Source organism: Punica granatum, chromosome 8 (genome assembly GCF_007655135.1).
Source record: "Punica granatum isolate Tunisia-2019 chromosome 8, ASM765513v2, whole genome shotgun sequence".
Lineage (NCBI taxonomy): Eukaryota > Viridiplantae > Streptophyta > Magnoliopsida > Myrtales > Lythraceae > Punica > Punica granatum.
In genome coordinates this window covers 8,599,816-8,615,950 of record NC_045134.1, presented here as the reverse complement: position 1 = coordinate 8,615,950, position 16,135 = coordinate 8,599,816, and the positions used below count along the sequence as shown (strand labels likewise).

At 34.6% G+C, this 16,135-nt stretch overlaps 1 protein-coding gene across 1 annotated transcript; it reads right to left on the bottom strand.

The window, feature by feature from the left end:
- Nucleotides 1-326: 326 nt before the first annotated feature.
- Nucleotides 327-5,281, bottom strand: LOC116188430 (chaperone protein ClpB4, mitochondrial). The gene is made up of 10 exons (XM_031517786.1): nucleotides 4,853-5,281; nucleotides 4,464-4,682; nucleotides 4,120-4,357; nucleotides 3,759-3,954; nucleotides 3,222-3,276; nucleotides 2,975-3,125; nucleotides 2,519-2,827; nucleotides 1,964-2,229; nucleotides 936-1,865; nucleotides 327-804 (listed from the first exon to the last, which is right to left on the bottom strand). Exons 1-10 carry the CDS (start codon nucleotides 5,150-5,152, stop codon nucleotides 499-501), a joined length of 2,970 nt encoding a protein of 989 aa, XP_031373646.1. The 5' UTR covers nucleotides 5,153-5,281; the 3' UTR covers nucleotides 327-498.
- Between the last annotated feature and the right edge of the window lie 10,854 nt (nucleotides 5,282-16,135).

Genomic DNA, 16,135 nt, shown 5'->3' with positions numbered 1-16,135 from the left:
TTTTCTTTCTGTTTGTTAATATATCAACTTACTAATAACATATATGATGTTAATTTGGAACTGGCCACCAAAAAAAAAACATATTGGTTTGAAAAGTTTATGCCGTAAAACTCAACATTCGACATTTATATCAAATCTGGTCCATCCTTTAAAAATTACTAACAACAAAATATTCTTCATGCTTTAATTCCAATTCTAATTCACCATTAATTTTTTTTGTCCAAAATCGACAGAATATCTCACGACTCATTTCAAAAACCATTTACATTGCAAAAAACATATATTTCCTTATTATGAATAAACATATATATATATATATATTTATGGGTAGACAACTCAGAAATCTTTCCTCCTCATGTCACTATGCAAAATGTACAGTTTCTTTCTCATTGTTCAACTTACAGAAACTAAAAAAACGTTGCGGAAAAAGAGAAATCCTACCGGACCAAAATTCCAAAAATTTAGTTCTATTCATTGAAGAACGTGAGCTAATATGTGCTAGTCATTAGCAACCATTGTTGCATCCTCACTGTTAGCAGAATCCAATTTCCTGATATGGAGCCTGCTCTGAGGAGGTAGGCCTTTTGTTGTGTCGGCATCGAGCACCACCGAGTCTTCCTCCTTGAAATCCCCTCTCAAGATACCCATCGCAATTTCGTTCTCCACCAGCTGCTGTATCACCCGCTTCACGGGTCGGGCCCCGAAGTTCGGGTCGAAGCCCAGTGTTGCCAGGAGCTCAATGGCTTCCTCAGTGTAGTGGAGATCAATCTTCCTCTGCCTGAGCCGCTCTCGGACCCGTTCCATCTGCGTAAAACATAGACAATACCAGTTAGCCGCTGCGAGATAATATTACAGGATGACTAGATCGCCGTCAAAGCATTGCAAAGATACAAACTGGGCATTGCATGAGATTTAATCTCGTGAGAATTACTTACCTGTATCTTGACTATCTTTGCGATTTCTTTGGAATCCAAGGGCTGGAACACAATGTACTCGTCTACCCGATTCATAAACTCGGGCCGAAAAGTCTGCCTTGCCATCTCAACAACTTGCCTCTTCATGATATCGTAAATCACCTCCTTAGTGTCCTGTGTGTTCTTTAGAGTCTCGAGTATGAGGTGGGAGCCGATGTTTGATGTCATGATCACGACGCAATTTGTAAAACTGACAGTCCTTCCCTGAGAGTCCGTTATCCTTCCGTCATCCAGAAGCTGCAACAAGATGTTAAAGACATCGTGATGGGCCTTCTCGATCTCATCGAAGAGAACGACTGAGTAGGGCCGCCTTCGAACCACCTCTGTCAACTGTCCTCCTTCCTCATACCCGACATAACCCGGGGGTGCGCCGACTAGGCGTGAGACAGCATGCTTCTCCATGTACTCACTCATGTCAATTCTCACCAGAGCATTCTCCGTATTGAAGAGGTAGCCTGCAAGAGCCTTGGCAAGCTCGGTCTTCCCAACACCGGTGGGCCCCATGAACATGAAGCTAGCAATGGGCCGATTTGGGTCTGAAAGCCCAGCTCGTGAGCGGCGGATTGCATCTGCCACTGATTTTACTGCAATATCTTGTCCAACCACCCTCTTGTGGAGGACCTCCTCAAGCAGGACAAGCTTGTCCCTCTCAGACTGCTGGAGGTTCGATAAGGGTATTCCAGTCCATTTGCTTACAATCTCAGCAATATCGAGGTCAGTGACCTCCTCTCGCAGTAGAGATTTCCCTGACTTCCGGAACTCGGCAAGGTTGTTCTCAGCCTCTTCTAGCTGGCGTTGAAGCGACATTAAGGTTCCATATTTGAGCTCAGCAGCACGATTTAGGTCGTACTCCCGCTCAGCAGCTTCCATCTCCAGGTTGACTCTATCAATCTACGACAAAAGGTGAGTTAAGAAACTAAGACTTAAGAGCCAGAAGAAATAGGTAAGATTGGAGAGACCAAAAACTTTTAAACCAACAAGAGAGTTACCTCCTCTTTGATCGATCTTATACGGGTCATGAGAACCTTCTCATGTTCCCACTGCTCATTCACTTCTTTCTGCTTCTGCTTAAGAGAGCTCAGATCGTTCTCCAACTTGTTCAACCTTTCTTTGGAAGCTTTGTCAGTGTCATTCTTCAGGGATAACTTCTCCATCTCCAGCTTAAGGACAGCCCTATCTATCTCGTCCAATTCTGTTGGTTTTGAAGTGATCTCCATTTTCAATTTTGCAGCAGCTTCATCAACAAGATCAATAGCTGAAGAGGGAAAACAAGATTGTGAAAGTTGCGAAAAAGTAATTGCTTTTTTAGTTCAAGAGAATACCTTCCCCTGTTTTCTCTCCCAAGCAAAGGATTGAGAAAACATATTGGAAGATATGCTATCAGATATCTGAATAGATACGTCTACTAAAATGCAATCTAGATTTTCTCCTCATGTTCTTCCTTTGTCAAATAGAGTAAATTGAATAAATGAAAATATTTTCCAGACTCTCCAGGCCCAGACACTCCAAAGGGGAAAAAACTGAATGATGAAACGAAAACAAACCTTTATCGGGCAAGAAGCGTTCGGTGATGTATCGGTCTGCAAGAACTGCAGCTGAAACTAGCGCACTGTCGGATATTTTAACACCGTGGTGGAGTTCGTATCGCTCCCTCAAACCTCGGAGTATGGAAATTGTGTCCTCCACAGAAGGTTGGCCACAAAAAACTTGCTGAAATCTACGTTCCAATGCGGGGTCCTTCTCAATGTACTTCCTGTATTCATTCAGTGTTGTTGCTCCAATGCAACGGAGTTCACCACGTCCTAGCATTGGCTTCAGCAAGTTTCCTGCGTCCATAGCTCCACCGGCAGCCCCTGTACAAATGACAAAAAAGCAGGAAAATAAAATAGGTGTAATTTGATGCACAAGCCTGATACTGAAAATAAATGGAGGCAGCTAGCTGTAAGAGTTTACAGTTAAAATGTATCAAGCGGCATCTGTAACTATGAGACTGTACTCACCAGCCCCAACAACAGTATGGATCTCGTCGATGAATAATATGATTTGACCGTTTGAGGCAGTAACTTCCTTCAGGACAGCTTTGAGACGCTCTTCAAAATCTCCTCGGAACTTTGCACCAGCAACAAGCGAGCCCATATCAAGGGAAATCAACTGAAAAGGAAAGAGTTTACTTCATGATGTGATCTCATTGTATGAGTGATCTAGCTAACTGTTCTCTATAGTAGTGCATGGGAACAAGCATACAACCTTACGGTTTAGTAATGGTTCAGGAACATCTCCACGCACTATTCGCTGGGCCAATCTGTTAGAAAAATAGTAAACGGATTAGCTGTAAAATCCAGGGAAAAACTATCATCCTTACACTAACGAAGGGACCATATATTTTCAAAGCCAAAATTCACTTTGAAAGATATGGATCCACATGAATGCACATAATGTAAACTCAAACAAGGTAATAATTTACAACACTTCTGATACTGATCACTCACTTCAGGTTTATAGAATCAACAACTCAACAGTTATACGCACTGATCTAACTGCCCAACAATTCACTTTCAGAATGTGGTCCAGTGTTTGAACATGACAGCATGCACCATTTCGTTGGGATTCGGTTGATCAAAACTAGTTTTGATAGTTAATCTGGAAATCATTGCTGTGACTATCGCGCCGCAGCAGGAACCAAAATCCAAGTCACACCGACAAAGCTCCAAGAAGCTTACTCCACTGAGATGGTCCAAGTAAACAAGTTAAAAGGAAATGCAACAGGAACTTGGAGAAACTGACCCTTCTGCTATTGCAGTTTTTCCCACACCAGGCTCGCCAATTATGACAGGATTATTTTTTGTTCTCCTTGATAATATTTGGATGCAGCGGCGTATCTCATCATCCCGACCAATAACAGGGTCAAGTTTACCACGCCTTGCTAATTCAGTCAAGTCGTTCCCGTACTTATCAAGCGCTTCATATTTCCCTTCTGGATCTACAACCACACAATGTAAAGCAACCTAAGTTCAAATAGAATAAAAAAATCTAACAAGATACGGACTTAAAGGAATAAAATGAAAAAAGAAAACCAAAAGCTTTTCTTTTCGCTATTATAATAATCTGATCAGTAAAAATAATGTACACCACAGTGGATTCATACTCTGATCAGTTACTCTCTGATTCCCACGGACTGCTTTAATAGCCTCCCTCAAATCCTTCTCACTAAGCTGGAGCTTTCTGAACAACTGTTGCCCCAACCGCTTATCAGAATAAAATGCCAATAAGAGATGCTCCATGGATACAAAGTCATCTCCCATTTCTTTCTTATGCTTCCGAGCATTGTCCAAGAGCACGCCGAGGTTGGAACCCATTATAGGCCCACTCGTGTCCCCTGTCACCTGATAAACAAACATAAAAATGTAAAACACAATAACTGCGTTTCCTTTCATAAACCCTCATCAATATTACACTCATCATCATTCATCAAACATAATCCAAATCTACCTTTGGCTGTTGAGAGATAAATTCGTCCACAGATTGCAGGACGGAACTGTTATCGAGGCCCGCTTTTGTGAGGATTCTCCTCGCTAGACCGTCCTTCTGCTCCAGAAGAGCCTTCATGAGGTGCTCAGTTTCGACAACTTGCTGCTTGCTGATTCGTGCTGCATCAACAGCACCAACAATGCCCTCCCATGCCATTTCCGTAAATTCCGATGGATTTGTCTGTGAGAGTAAGAGAGAGCAGTATATTAATGCATTGAATCATCGAAAGCAACAACTAAATCGGCACATGGGCTACATCTGCACCCGATAGTAGATCAGCTGAGCAATCAGATGAAGTGACAACAGCGTACAGTGTTCAAAATTAAACAGTCAGTGACAGCTGACCAAACCTGAGATGTCGAGCTAGCAGCAGTGGAATAGGCACGAGAGGAAGAAGACCCATAGCCGCGAAGCTGAAGGGCTGCGGCTGCCAGGGAAACGACAACGTCCCTGTCATGAGCTTGTGGGCGCAGGGTCAGGGAGCTGATAGAGCTCCTCAGAGCAGAGGAAGCAGGGGCGGAGGACATTGGGCAGGAATGAGAGAGGGCATAGCCGGACTGGGACGCCGAGCGTAGAGGGGCCTTCTCAGCATTGGAGGCGGCCGAAAGGGCGGACCTTGTGAGCCTCGCGGCGTTCCTCCGCGTCGCCATTGGTAGAACAGCCGACGAATCAAAAGTAGGCGGAGAATTGCTCGACTTTCTTATGTTACGCCGAAGACGCAGGGAAGAAAAGGCTTGGGGAAGGGGAAAGACGAAGGAAGGATGTGGAAGGGACTGGGCACTTCGACCAAGTTCGAATTTTTGCAGAGGTTCTTGGGTCCACGTCAGAGTTGGTGGGCCCGGTCACATGCCACGTCACCTCCCATGTTCTGCTGTTCCAGTGCCGTCGCAGATTTCGGTTCGGGTTAGTCATATGAGGGCAAATAATCATAACCCATTCGTCTTGGTTTTGTTTCAGATCCATCCCGAACCTTCGGAACTCACCCTATAAAAATTGCATATATGGTTTGATTTTTGTCTCACATCTAACCATACCTTACCTCACGTCGGGTCATCCATTTTCCGAAAACACTAGTTGAGATCAATTGGACCTTCAATCGATTCCTTCTACTACAAAATTGTTTAAATGGCCGGTTTCCTGCCGAGTTTCACCACTACTCTCTATAGTAAGCTCCAGTAGGCTACATAGTGTCTCACACACCTCACCTAAGCTTCCTGGCCCCAATGTGTGTCCATCGCGGATAGTTCTTCCACATCTGAAGATGAATACGAAGCTCCTTCTTTGAACCGGCCATATTTTTATAGCTCACGGAGTGCTCTAAGTGGAGCAGTTTGACGGGACTTGTTTTGAAATATATATTGTTATGAAATTATCATTGTAGGTTGCGACTTAAGAGAGAAATAAGTAATTTGAAATTCGCACGGAAAAATAAAAGTGCTCGGAGTTGGAACTCTAGGTTTTTGGGCATTGGAACACCGAGTGTACTGTCCAAAGTCTAGTCGGCGACTGAGTTTTGAAATAGAATGGGTTGAGTGGGAGATGATAAGGTGGGTCGATCAGACGACTGCCGCTTAGATTCTTCCCAAACAAGCGTGTGTGACCTATTGGCTTGACGAGTGAAACGGCCTGGAAGCCAATTCTAGAGATAGTGAGCTCACAGCCGTATTCGGTCTAGAAACTCAGTGAATCCAGTTCCCCGGAAAAGGTAAATCTCGGTCCAGAAACGTAGACTCGTGAATAGAAGTCGACGTTTTGGCACCAAGCAACCCCAAAATATTGGTTTCAGATTTTGCGCCGGAGAGCGGGATAGGTGCAAGGAAAGGTAAATGAACGGGAAAGTTAAATGCGAGAAAGATAATGATAAGTAAAGAATGCAAATTGATTGATTTGCCGAAGATGGCTTAAAATAGTAGACCTAAACAGTATTCTCGTATGAGAAAATTTTGAATGATCCTACCTCATAATGATGTGGTGAGGAAGAACCAATAAGATTATTTCAATTAAGAAGACTTACCACAATTAATCGAGTGATTAACACTTATTATTTAGTTTATTGTAATTTAATTGGTTCTTCCTTATGCCATATGGCGAGGTAGGATCACCCAATAATCTCTCGTATTTACAGGCCTTAATCTAGAAAGGGACTCGAGATACTGAAATCAGAATAATATCAAGTAAAACAAGCAATTAGCTAACTAAAGAAAACTCTATGACTGTGGAAAATGTCTTATTATTTAGAAATCCTGATAGCCTAAAATAAAGCAATTATGAAAATTAAATCAACTCTAAAATGACCGACCAATCCATGATTATTCTCAAGACTTGTCCCATATTTACCCTAATCAGGAGCATTCTATATGGAGCTAGATTCAAGTCATTACGGAAAGACACTAATCAGCCGATCATTCAGGAACCAAACCCTCTGCTCGACCATATTCATGATCGTCAAATCTCCACATTTGCTACCATATCCAATCCTCAGCCGATTTGGAAATGAATAATCTGTCCACATATTCTTCCATGTTCAACTTTGGTTGCTTGAATTTGGTCGTGCCACCAAAGCTCCAGCTATCATATCTATCCCTTCGGCAGACCAAGTTGGGCTTTGCTGTAGGCTAACGGGCTCGATGTTGCATGGGCCCCATTTCTCCATTTCGGCCGGTTAATCAAATGGGTCTCGTAGGCTTCATTCGGTCCATCACACGTCTTGGCCCACACTTATCGCGAAATGCGGAAAATGGATGCAAATAGTGATTCTCACCAAAGCACGCAAATGGGTGTTGGTTTTGGGTTTTCCACTAGGAAAAAGAATCCCATACGAGCAATCTAAATTCAACAGTAACAAGTGGTTTCCTTAAAACTAGGTAAGGGACCTACACGAAGTCGCGAGTCCCAAAAAAAGTTCTCCGTCGATAATATTTTATGTGATAGAAGTACGAGAAATGATATTAATAATATTGAAAAGTATAAAATATTGACAAATTATTATCGTGTGACTTATTTTAAAAATTGATATGACACTTTAAATTTGAAATTGTCTTAGTTTAATAAACATATAGACGTGGAGGAAAAAATGAGAAACTTAAATAGATGATATGATAAGAAAAGTATAAAAGGCAAAAGCTTATATGAAATATTAAATGATTAAATAGTATCTACATAGAAGGGAGAAAATTATATGTAAAAGATATAATTAATTTTTTAAAGATTAAAATATTAATTCATGCTTTATAGATATAATTATACCTTATCTATTTGTATCCACATAGAATTTTCATTATATAATTCTAGCTAATTCTTCTACATTAAGTATCTCATTTTTTTATATGTTACTATTGTAATTTGTCCTTAATGCAATATATTTCATTGGATCCCCATATCTTTTTGACACATAATATTATGTTAGGATGTACTTGAATATTATGTGAATTCTTTTATTTAGAAATAAAAAGCAAAAAATTTATTGACGGCATTATAGTGTTGAAACGATGCACCATATTATAATAATACAACAAACCTATAAATACAAAATATTATAATTATTGTAATTTTTATTTAGTGCAAATTTAATTGAAAATTATAATTTTAAATTATCTCGAAAAACATACATGAATGTGGGAGAGAAGATTAAAATCCATCTTAATAGTATATGTATAATGCATATAAAAAGGACACAAATGTAGAAATAAATATAAGTTTAGTTGGAAGAAATTCTTGTTTGAGTTAGCTTAAAAAATTGCAACAAATTAGGGATTATAGTAAGTTATAGAAATTAAAAGCAAATTATAAAAAGCAGACATTTAAAGTGAAGGCCCACGAAATCATAGGATTCCCTAAGGTTAAGATGGACCGATATTAATGTAAAGTAACAAAGATAAAATATATTTTTCAAGTATAAGGTGATTAAAAATATATGTAAATAATTTTTATTTATTAGTTAAGCTTTATATAATATATAGCCTGTTTAAAAGGGTAGATTAGAGATATAGAAGAATTAGAATAAATAAATAAACTAAAAAAGGGAAAAAGAAGAGAATACAAGAAATTATGCACCCATAATTTTTTAATCTTATTATACAGGAGTACTCTTACAATCTTACAATTCTTCTAGTCACAAATAGACTTGTTTATATTAGTTATAATATTTATATGCTTATATTAAGTATAATATTGATATATATATATATATTGTTACTTCTTAAATTACAATATTACAATACAATGTTCTTGCTAAAAACCTGTACTCTCTTTTTATACTTACCGAAAAAGGAATGAACTCTTTTTATTATATCATACACACACACATATATATATATAAATTTTAAGATTGATTAATTGAGATCATATAAATCTATAAGTTATGAGATATGACATTATTTATATATATATATATATATACAGAGAAATTGATTTAATAATAATAATAATAATAGTTTATTGCATAAACAAAAAAGAAAAGATAGTTGAAAGAACTAAGTAATCGGTTAGAACCAAAGAAATCATAGTGGAGAAATATTCTAACACTTCGATAGCACATACTTCATAATCATTTCTCCATACATTTATGAAGACAAAAGTTGCGTGTAATATCATTTTGAGGAAAAAAAGCCTGTGAGAATCAAAATGATACTCTAATCCACCTTTGCAGGATGCAACATGTTTTAATGGATTATTGTATAGATAGTTAAGACATGTCAATTTTCAAATTTTTTCGAGGATGTAAGAATAAATGGAAAAGGGACACCAAAAAACAATAAGAATTTGTGGGTAAACTTGAAAAAGAAGAGAAGAAAAGGTTACAAAGGAAAAAAAGAGAGGGCAGGTGTCCTCTCGTGGCTCAACATTCCCAACACAACAGTTTTAGATTATACTAGGAAAACTGCCCGCGAAAATGCTGCGGGTCAAAATGATGATTTGAATAATGGTAGGGAAAGACAATATTGATATAACTTTCAGAAACTTATATTATAATCCAAAATCATGTGATATGTTCATGGATATTTAGCAATTATCCATAAAACGAATTTCAATTCAAATCATGATCCATGGTGATATAGATCCAATATATATTATCTACACATATAAATATTTTTTTAAAAACTTTTGTATATATTAGATCTTGTATGCTTAACTTCAGAATGTAATGAAATTGCATTTGAAACGCTAAGTGTATAAATAAATATATAAATAAAATAACTTTTTTCTTCATTGTCTATTATTATTATTATTATTATTATTATTATTTCCTAGTCTCATTCTTTTTACTCCTCATCTTAATCCAGTGGTCTTGTGCTCTTTGTTCGTCTCTTCATTCTTTATTTCCAGCAGTTTTCCATTCTTTCATTAGAATCTTTTATCTTGAACATACTTAATATGTTTCTTCAATTTGAGATTTCAATATTTCATTTTATATGTTCACTATTTAGAGCAAATTTAAGTTTTATTTGAGACACATGCCTAATTTATATTTAGTTTGAGAATCAAATATTCTACTATGTGTCTTAATTAGGATTGATAAAATTTTCATTTAATTTAGATGAAAATTTTAAAAATATTACTTAATATAAGTCATAAATCGATTATAGTTGAAGATCGATAGTTTATAATTAAATTAGGATTGGAGTGAAATAGAATCGCGTATCATCCCCAATAGTATTGCAAGTAAAATCATTAATTTATATACAGTATTTTATTTAGGAAAACATATGCATGATTATACTATTATAAGTATGATGATAACATAATTATAAAAGTCATATATAATATAAATCCTCATATACTCTCATGTTATTTCGTTTTAATTTCCAATGATTAATCTTACAAAGTAAAGCTCATTTTGCCAAATTGTATCCTACCCAATTACTCATATGTATAATCATTCCTCAAAATTTTTACGTGTAGTTTTTTTTAATTTGTTCATATGTACTTTTGAAAATTCTAAAACATGCTCTCTTTTTTTGAAATTAATTTTAAAAAAAATTATAATTTAATTTGTTTACAACATATGCTCTTTTTTCGAAATTAATTTTCAGGAAGTACGTGCTTGGAAAGGGAAGAGAAAGACATTTGAAGATTGTAATCAAATACATTGGAAAAGATTAGAGGAATAAAAGTGAAAGATTATATAAGTTCAAAGAAAATTTTGAAAATAAAGAAACTTGAAAAATTAGAAAAAAAAAAGAAAATGGAAGGACACTTGGCACAATATAACATAAAGCATCCCAAATAAGAGTTTTAGTTGGTTAGATAAAATAGTAATAATAGTAATAGTAATAGTAATAATAATAGTAATAATAATAAAATAATAGTAATACTAATAGTAATACTAACAACAACAAGAAGAATGTAGGGCCCCACCAAGAGAATGTGAAAATGTTGCCATAATCCAATTCGCCCTTCGTCTCTTTCCTCTCCCTTCTACTTCACAACGATGACTTGTAATTCAGAATAGGGAGGCTGGATGCCACTGTCAATAGACTTAGCAAATGACTATAATTCCACTACGCTGAAATTATATACTTACTTTATTAGGCAATAAATTGCTATTCTTTTATTATCAGCATTAATGTAAAATTGTTATATGTATGAAACAATGTAATACTATATTACCATTCATATTCCGAAATTCAATATACTTTTTCAAATACAATTATAATCTTCGTATTCCAGCCAATATTCCAAGGATATTTTAATAAATGGGTCAATCTTACTCTTAGTATTCGCATAAATCTAATAATTCTAGAACCATACACCCTTTAGCCAAATGTGAATGCTATTGTTTTTGTTATACCGACCTACATATTAGAGATATGAGACCATAGATTACAACATGGCAGTGATGATTGATGACAATGATATCGTTGTACTGCTATTACTATAAGGCCAATATTTTTATCTATATATATCTAGGTTCAAATGTTTCAACTTACACTTTAGACTAAACTAGGCGTTGCCGCTGGTCGAAAAAGGTGATGTGATCGATTGTTTTGGATGACAATTTCAACATCATACAACTACATGGATCAAAATAATATTTCTCTCTGAGCAAAAAAATATAACATATTCTCTTTCTTTATTAATAAAATAATATTAAGTACCTAAATATTTGTGGTAAATTTTTTGAAATAAAGAAATTTTGGTACTAAAATCTTATTGTGGATAATTAAATCATATATTACTAAAAATTTAAAATTTGCGGGATCAAATTAATTTTTCATGCATAATTAGTAAAAAAGTGTGATAATAACAAATAATTAGAATTGACAATTAACAACATAGAAAAAAAACCTTCAATACCATGATGCCTCCAGAATCTCGTCTACTATTGCCCCCACCAATGTTTTTTGAATTTTTGATTTCATAAAGAAAAAATAAATTATCAAATCAATCCTAAAGAGGCGAAAAGTAATTTCCCACACTTTGAGAGAGCTAGTATCTATCTTACTCTATTATTTAAGAAAATTTCTAATGTTGTAGCACAGCCACATATATTCCTTATAATTAAGTTTATTGTAAAAAAATAATTCATTTAAACCCAAAAATGTGGCCGATTTCATTAAAGAGTTAAAAAATAATCTCCCAAACTCCTCACAAATAGTCACTCATAGTTTTCATATAATGGATAATTTTTAAAAATAAAATATGAAATTTAACTTCTAAATTTTAGGCAAGATGCTGATGGGATAGGTATTTATAGAGTACAATAACATGAAAATGAATTTGCATGTGCGTGAGGCTAGTATTATATAAAGCTAAACGTGAAGACTGTTGATCACTTTATCGTTTAGAATTTATCTCGAAAATAAATCTAGTGATTCTCTCCCAATTGGATGGACTGTAATTGCAATGGTTTAGTTCACAACAAGGTCTCTTCTATAGGTGATATTATTTATAGACATAATTGAGAAAAAAAGGGAAAAACTTCTACACATATATAGGACAAATCACGTCAATTTTCCTATGTATTTTTGGTAAAATATAATAATTTTTTAAAAAAATAAAAATATGACAGTGTCATGTGTCTTTTATCAAGGCACATTCCCTTTATAATATGCGTGGCCTAAATAGTAAAAAAATTAAAGAAAAGGAGAAATCATCACAATTAAAAAAAAGCCAAAAAAAACAATGACATGTGTCCAATTGAAACAAAAAGGGAAAATCTTCTACACATATATAGGACAAATCACGTCAATTTTCCTTTGTATTTGTGGCAAAATATAATAATTTTTTTTTTTAAAAAATATATGAGTGCTATATGTCTTTTACCAAGGCACCTTCCCTTTATAATATGTGCGTGGCCTAAATAGTAAAAAAACAAAAATTAAAAAGGGGAAATCAGCACAATATATTTTTTATAATATGTGTGGCCTTAATAGTAAAAAAATTTTAAAAAGGAGAAACATCAATGACATGTGTCCAATTGAAACAAAAAGGGAAAAACTTCTACACATATATAGGACAAATCACGTCAATTTTCCTTTGTATTTGTGGCAAAATATAATAAAATATTAAAAAATAAAAATATGAGTGCCATGTGTCTTTTACCAAGGCACCTTCCCTTTATAATATGTGTGTGGCCTAAATAGTAAAAAAAATTAAAAAGGAGAAATCATCACAATATTTTTTAAAAAGCAAGGGAAAAAAAACTTAACATGTGTCGAATTGAAACAACAGTCAGTTTTTTAGATAGATAAATAGATAGATAGATAGACAGATCGACAGATAGTTACATAAAAAAAAAAGATAGATAGATAGATAGATTCCATGTCAAGTAAATGTTGGAGCTTGGATGTGCATTGATCTGTTTAATTTATGTGAATCTTTTTTTGTATGCATCCAAATATTCAGAAGGTCAATTATCCTCGTCTAAATTAATTCAAATCAAGTTAGCCCATTAATGAGTAAAACTCTCATGTCATGAATTTTTTTCTATTCATAAAACTCAAACAACTCGAAATCTTTTTTAAGAGGAATAATAAACATCGTATTTCATTCAACGTTGATAATTTGTACAAAGCTATCATGCATATAATTAGGTCGTATTTTATAAAGAGGAACGGAGACTCAACCTTACGAAATAATTGTATTTCGTGTAGTTTATTCCATTTCATTTTAATTCCTGCGAAACATAACTTTACAAATTATGCTTTTTCTTTTTGCTTTTCTCCCCCATTAAGTTTCTTGAACTTTACGTAGCGTTTGGTAACGAAATTAATACTATATGTTTGGTAACAAAGTTTAATTTTACTTCACTTAACTTAAGTTTACTTTTTTCTCAATTTAACAACACAATCATTATTATTTTTATATTTTTCTTCAAATTCTCTCTCATACTTTTTCTTATCTATTATTTAAATTAATTTTTAATACTAAATTGTAAATTCTCAACTATTTTACATTTTTTTTCTCAATTTCAACACTTTTTTTCTCAATTGAACACCATAATCATTACTTTTTTTTATTATCTTTTTCTTCAAATTATATCACATACTTTTTTCAACTACTTTTTCCTTTATCTCCTCAGATCAATTAAATCAAATTAAATCAAACTTATATTAATTTGATTTAGTTTGATTTGAGGAGATGAATACAAAGTAATTGAGAAAAGTATTTAAAAGTATTGAAGAAAAAAATAAAAAATAATGATTGTGTTATTATCAAGAAGAAAATATTGAAATTGAGAAAAATTTATTGAATAATTAAGATAATTTAATATTAAAAAGTTAAAAAAATTTTAATATGACTTGGGACCACCATGACATGGGATCCCTCACCTGTTGAATGCATAGTGCCCCACGGGGCCCACACACATCTAATGGTGAGAAACCAGTGCCACGGCGATCCCAAGTCATATTAGTTGGACAGTAAAAAAATATCTTATCTGCATTTTAGATTGGACTTTTGACATATCTAGTGTTTTCTATGGCCTCAAATTCTTCTCTACTCATCCTATCAGCTAAATTTTAAAGATGGATATAGGCTCATCCACTAGCAAGTTTAGTGAAAATTTTCCAATATATATGACTCTAAGAATTATGTTGTTTGTCTCTGAATATTTACTTTCAGCTATAAATGACAAATGTTCCTCTATATTACATATAATTTAGCTATAGTATATTTATTCAGAAAAATATTTGATTAAGGAAAACCGAGAGGATTACCGTATGTACTTTTAAAATCTTATTAACAAATAGAGACTAATATAGAAATGCAAAATTGAGTTCCGACGTTCCTATTCTTTTTTTTAGAGTAAAAATTCACGAGTCACCGATAAAGAAAACAGGCCTAACGTTGATTTTAAAGTTTCTAGCTTCTTTACTTTGACGGAAGAAAAAGGAATCCACCAGCTACAATCATTGATTTTAAAGCAAAGTATCATCATTTTCTTTTACACTAGATTTAAGAATGTAGAAGACAATAAGTAATAAAGTGCATATCTAGAGAAAGTAAGTCCATAGAAAACGTAAGATATGATTTGGAATCGTATTCATAAATATCCAATATACTAGTTAATCATGATAAGATACCAATACGAAACCTGTGTGCGGTGGAATAGGTGTACTCTTATTTGGTACGTGTCTCTATCAAAGAAGCAGAATTTTTACTGTAAGATATTATTTTGACATCCACCTTATTGTGGAACGATGATTTGTAGATTCTAATTAAGCATAAGATATTATTTCGCGATCTGTCTCTTTCTCTGTGTCCCTGCAGCTTGGTTTTCCAAGCTTCAAGGTCCGAGCTCAACTTGATGTGCAATTTAGCGTTTCAGACTCAACTGAGCCCAGACATTGCAATGAAAAAGATTCGTGGCCTTGGTAGTTAAGCTGGAATGATAATGGTCCTGATAGAATTCATCCATTAGCAGTTTAGTCAACAGAAGTTTCGCGTGTTTGTATGAAATCATTCCACACTATGGTATTAGACGACATATCTTCCACAAAACAGGCATAGGTTGAAGTTATGATTTTAAAATCACATTTGCAAACCAAACAAGCCCTAAGATAAAGTATTTTGTGGAAGATATGTCGTCTAATACCATAGTGTGGAATGATTTCATACAAACACGCGAAACTTCTGTTGACTAAACTGCTAATGGATGAATTCTATCAGGACCATTATCATTCCAGCTTAACTACCAAGGCCACGAATCTTTTTCATTGCAATGTCTGGGCTCAGTTGAGTCTGAAACGCTAAATTGCACATCAAGTTGAGCTCGGACCTTGAAGCTTGGAAAACCAAGCTGCAGGGACACAGAGAAAGAGACAGATCACGAAATAATATCTTATGCTTAATTAGAATCTACAAATCATCGTTCCACAATAAGGTGGATGTCAAAATAATATCTTACGGTAAAAATTCTGCTTCTTTGATAGAGACACGTACCAAATAAGAGTACACCTATTCCACCGCACATAGGTTTCGTATTGGTATCTTATCATGATTAACTAGTATATTGGATATTTATGAATACGATTCCAAATCATATCTTACGTTTTCTATGGACTTACTTTCTCTAGATATGCACTTTATTACTTATTGTCTTCTACATTCTTAAATCTAGTGTAAAAGAAAATGATGATACCTTGCTTTAAAATCAATGATTGTAGCTGGTGGATTCCTTTTTCTTCCGT